The following is a 4,686-nucleotide window of genomic DNA, read 5'->3' as shown; positions in this document are numbered from 1 at the left end:
TTCTCTTTGTTAAACATTTCTGCCAGTTCTGAACAGTTCCTTACAGTTTTTAGTAAGGTGTGAAGGGGATGGAAGACACAAGCTGTAACATATTCCTACTTACATTAATAAGTATGTAGAGCACAGATGAAAACTTGTCTGCATTAAATGTTATAAATGATGTCAGAATTGGGCAGTTACACAAGTAATGGAAAAAACTGCACGAATCATTATTAGGGATAAATGTTTTTACTGAATTTTCTACACGAGTACAGAAATACAATTTTCATAGAGCAATAGCTTATATTTCATTCATATAATGAGACTTGTGCAAAAAAACAACTTTCTAGTAACAGACTGACATAATTCAGGTACGCATATTGTTCTCATTTATAACAATAATTCAGCTCAGCTCTTTCCTATAAAAATTCACAAAAAATCTATTATGGAGAGGAATAAAATGGAAAAGAAGATGGTATAGAAACAAAATGCACTAAATAAATAATTAATGGAATTAAAAAATCTTCAGTAATGGACTGACACTTTACAGTAATATAATGACACTTTCACTTTTAAAGTTACTAGTTTCATTCTGCATCACTGCTGTGTGGAAAAATGGTACTTATTACTCTGATTTACAGTAGGTGCAGCCAGTTTCTCTACAATTTGGTATTTTTCCACCCACCATTTATCTTACTTTGAGGAAAATGTAAACATATTTCCAATTGCATCACTCTAAAAAAATGGAATTCCATAGCCGACATAAATCACCTGCCCCACAAAAAATCTTTACCTTTTTTTTTCAGCATAGGCAACCATAATAAAATTCCCTTGAAGTAAGACAGTATGATTAATCATTTATGTGAATTTGCTTTTGCTGAAGTTTGTGTTTTGAAATTGTGTGCAAACCTCTGGGAAGGGGGGTAATAATAGTACTTCATAATAAAAGGAGAAGTAGGCATAACAACATAGATGGTTTTGGAGTGCTCTACTGGAACTACTCACATCCACATTTGACCCAATTCTTCCTCATTCGCTATATTTTTCAGGGCACAGATATAAATAATGTTTATGCCACAAAATCTTTCATTTGTAATTTTTGCAAATTCTTCAGCACCAGCTTTGCATACACTCCACACTGCATGTTTTACAGTTCCGCCAGTCCCATCCACGACACCTTGGCCATGTGATGTGGTAGAGAAGTGCTATGACCATTTATCCTATAGTGTTCTCTGAAAACTGTCAAGTTGCCAAAGAAGAAATGCTACTTTTCAAAATAAAACATATAACAGTATTTTATGTACAATAGCTCAAGAGTCAAGGAACGTTAGTCATTCCATTATAAAATTAATGTCATTCTTACTCCATTTATGTTCTCATGTAACTGCATATGTGTTTACTTCCATTACCATTAAGAAACATCGTTAAAATGAATACTTTCTTTTCCTGCTGCGAGATTTCTGTTTATCTCATAAATCTGTATTTGCACGTCTATTTTTGGCCTTGCATAAAATTGCATTCGTACTGAAAAAAACTTTTATGCTTTTTTCAGTAATAAAATCACACAAAATAGTAATAAAAAATAAATAAGCCTGAGGGCTATACTAAATAAATAAATTCAATAAAAGCTATTGACATGGACTGGCTTACGATATTAGTATAGTTTTTCACAGATATTTTGTTAATAGTTGCCTTTACAGTGTTTTCTTGCATTACCTTACGAAATTAGTTTTCAAGGGTAATTAGAAGCTGAAATTTTAAATAAGTTCTAATGCTCAGTTGCAGCTCTTCTTAACATAAAAAATGGAGCTTCAAATAAAAAAAATGGTTCCACTAATACAACTAGTAATCAGATTTGTAACAGGGAACTTTTTTTAAAAATTTTTACTGGACTCTCATGCCTGTCATTTTACTACCTGAGATAGTCTCTGCACAATATATGTAATATGCTGAAGACAGGAAACGCTTCTCTTTGGGAATGTAGGTCTTTCAAAAGAGAGATGCGATATACTGCTAACAAAAATTTTAATTAAGCTTTATTAACAACATCAATAGATACTTGTGAAATTTGTAATAACACAGCAATAAAAAAAACACTAAATTTATAATTGAAAAACACCTACTTAACTGAATTTGTGTCTTTGGACTATAATAGTACATAATTCTTTGTAACACACAGAACATTTGGACAAATAGAAAATGTTCACTTGTGACATCAGATAGTAATAAAAAGTTATTTGCTTTAATATCAATATTACCAAAAGGCATTTATCATTAAAACAATTATCCTACTTGTGCCTGACCATGTCCACTCAACTTATATATTCAGTTGAAGTCATGAAAATGAAATTTATTTAAAGTTGTTCAATTTTACACAACTGTACTTAGTCTAATTAAGTTCACCAATTTAAGTGTTTCCACAAGTTAAAGCATATACATATATTTTTTTAAAAAATGGCTGTTTTACCTGTTCATTACTGATACAGTCTCCTTCGTGCACTCAATATCCTTTCTCAGAAGACTTATAACTAGTACAGCTCCACAATTTGATAACTCTCTTCATATCAATAAGACAGCAACTTAATCTTTCAGTTATATTGTTCATTTTAACATTTTGAGATGTCTTGGCCACAATTTTACTAGGCCCTATTGCAATATGCATTACACTTTTCAATATTACGTCATAATCAAAGGCAAATGCTTAATATCAGTTTGCAATTGCTTGTTATGAAGGAATGGTGATTAGATACCAGGTACCCATTTGGACAAGTTTCTACTGATTCACAGTAATAATGGCATAAAGCATTTGCCTCTGATAATGGTGTAATGTTGAAACATGTGAGGTGTACTGGAATAATAAAATTGTGATCAAGATATCTGAAAGTCTCCCAAGCACTTATACGCTGATTGTAACTTCTACTGTTCAGCATCAGCCTGGTCACTTCACAATAACTCTCAGTACACAAGTTATTCATTTCATGAAACATACTTTTAAAAAAATGACAAAGGTGAACATCTGCCTGCAGTGACCAGAATTACAAAAGAAAATTTTTATAACTGTATGACAAGACATATTAAATGTCAAAAGGTATCACAAGGGAACTGTAAATAATTATAATGATAACTGTACACAGCAAAGTGAATTTGAAAACATTTACAAAGGACCTCCCTCCCTCTCCCTCTCTCTCTCTCTCTCTCTCTCTCTCACACACACACACACACACAAGTAAAAGTTTACATACCTTGAAGCACAGAGTTTAAAAAAATTATGAATTGTGCACATCATATATGATGCAAAATCAGCTACACTGGAATTTGTGCTTAAGACTTTCAAATAGGAGTACCATTTGCCAAATGTTATTGCAAACATGACTCATTTATTCAGAAAATGTAAACACTAAAGTTACTGGCAGTATAAATAACATAATAAAAAGATCTCAATGACAAAATAAACTTCTACAATGAAGGCAAGTATTTATAATAATAACAATAAAAAAATCTCTTATCAAAACATATGTGAGCATCAGTTTTCCCCATTCCTTGGCAGTTTTTCGGTTTGACACACACGGGAAACTTCTTTATTTTCTTTGCAAACAGAAAAAGAAGGACAACAGCTGAGTGGAAATCACAGTGGAAGTATAAGCAGCTTTTATGCTTCTAACAACCATAGCAAATGCAAAGAAGAATTAATTGCTCATCATATGCAATTATGGAACGAGATTAGAAAAATTTTAATATTAAAAGAAATATAGTTATAAGTTAAAGTGATTAAAACCTCTACAGCAAACAGCATCTCTTCTTTTTGTGGGTTCCTCTCAATCTTTTTCGTTTTTCTCGTCCTCTGTGCTCCTTATCTTTTCTGATTTCTCGTACAAGGGTATAGAATGCGTCGTCAACACCCATACGTGTTTTTGCTGATGTTTCGACGAAGGGGATTCCATACTGCTTGGCTATTTCGCGTGCTTGATTTGTATCAACTACCCACGATGGTAGGTCACACTTATTCCCAACTAAAACCATCGGGACTTCTTCTGCATCTTTAACCCTTTTGATCTGCTCGCGATAAGTTCCAATATCTTCAAAGGATTTTGCACTGTTAACTGCGAAAACTAAAAGAAAACCTTCACCAGTCCTCATATATTGGTCTCTCATAGCACTATATTCTTCTTGACCTGCTGTGTCCAATATGTCTAACAAACACGTCTCTCCGTCAATCACAACCTGTTTCCTATAAGAATCTTCTATTGTAGGATCATATTCGTCCACAAAATGATTTTGTATAAGTTGAATTGTCAATGCACTTTTCCCAACGCCACCCGCACCCACAACAACCAGTTTGTATTCAGTCATTCTCGAAGATGCAAAGCAAGAATAGCAATACCGAAAACATGCAATTGTGAAAACTTTTTTTTACAACATCATTGGAATATATCACACTTAAATAGTAACTTTTCCGTCGCTATCACTTTTATTCCCATAAACAATGTTCTACCATCTCATAACCGCAGTTATCTTTGGTCAGAGATCACGTTAATCATAAAGGGGCAATTATTTTTGCATGTTTACCAACTACATTTAGTGACTGACTTGTATCTGTTGCTGGTGTAGCAATAGTTATTGATCGACAAATGTTAAGAGACTAATGCGTATGGAAATTTAATTGCTTGATGTTCGTCATGTGTTGCATGTATGCGCTCGTAACCCTTC

At 33.1% G+C, this 4,686-nt stretch overlaps 1 protein-coding gene across 1 annotated transcript; it reads right to left on the bottom strand.

Moving 5' to 3' along the window:
- Positions 1-214: 214 nt before the first annotated feature.
- On the bottom strand, positions 215-4,483 carry LOC124622108 (GTPase HRas-like). Its single transcript, XM_047147716.1, has one exon. It carries the CDS (start codon positions 4,327-4,329, stop codon positions 3,757-3,759), a length of 573 nt encoding a protein of 190 aa, XP_047003672.1. The 5' UTR covers positions 4,330-4,483; the 3' UTR covers positions 215-3,756.
- Between the last annotated feature and the right edge of the window lie 203 nt (positions 4,484-4,686).

Source organism: Schistocerca americana, chromosome 7 (genome assembly GCF_021461395.2).
Source record: "Schistocerca americana isolate TAMUIC-IGC-003095 chromosome 7, iqSchAmer2.1, whole genome shotgun sequence".
Classification (NCBI taxonomy): Eukaryota; Metazoa; Arthropoda; class Insecta; order Orthoptera; family Acrididae; genus Schistocerca; species Schistocerca americana.
This window is presented reverse-complemented; position numbering and strand designations above follow the sequence as displayed.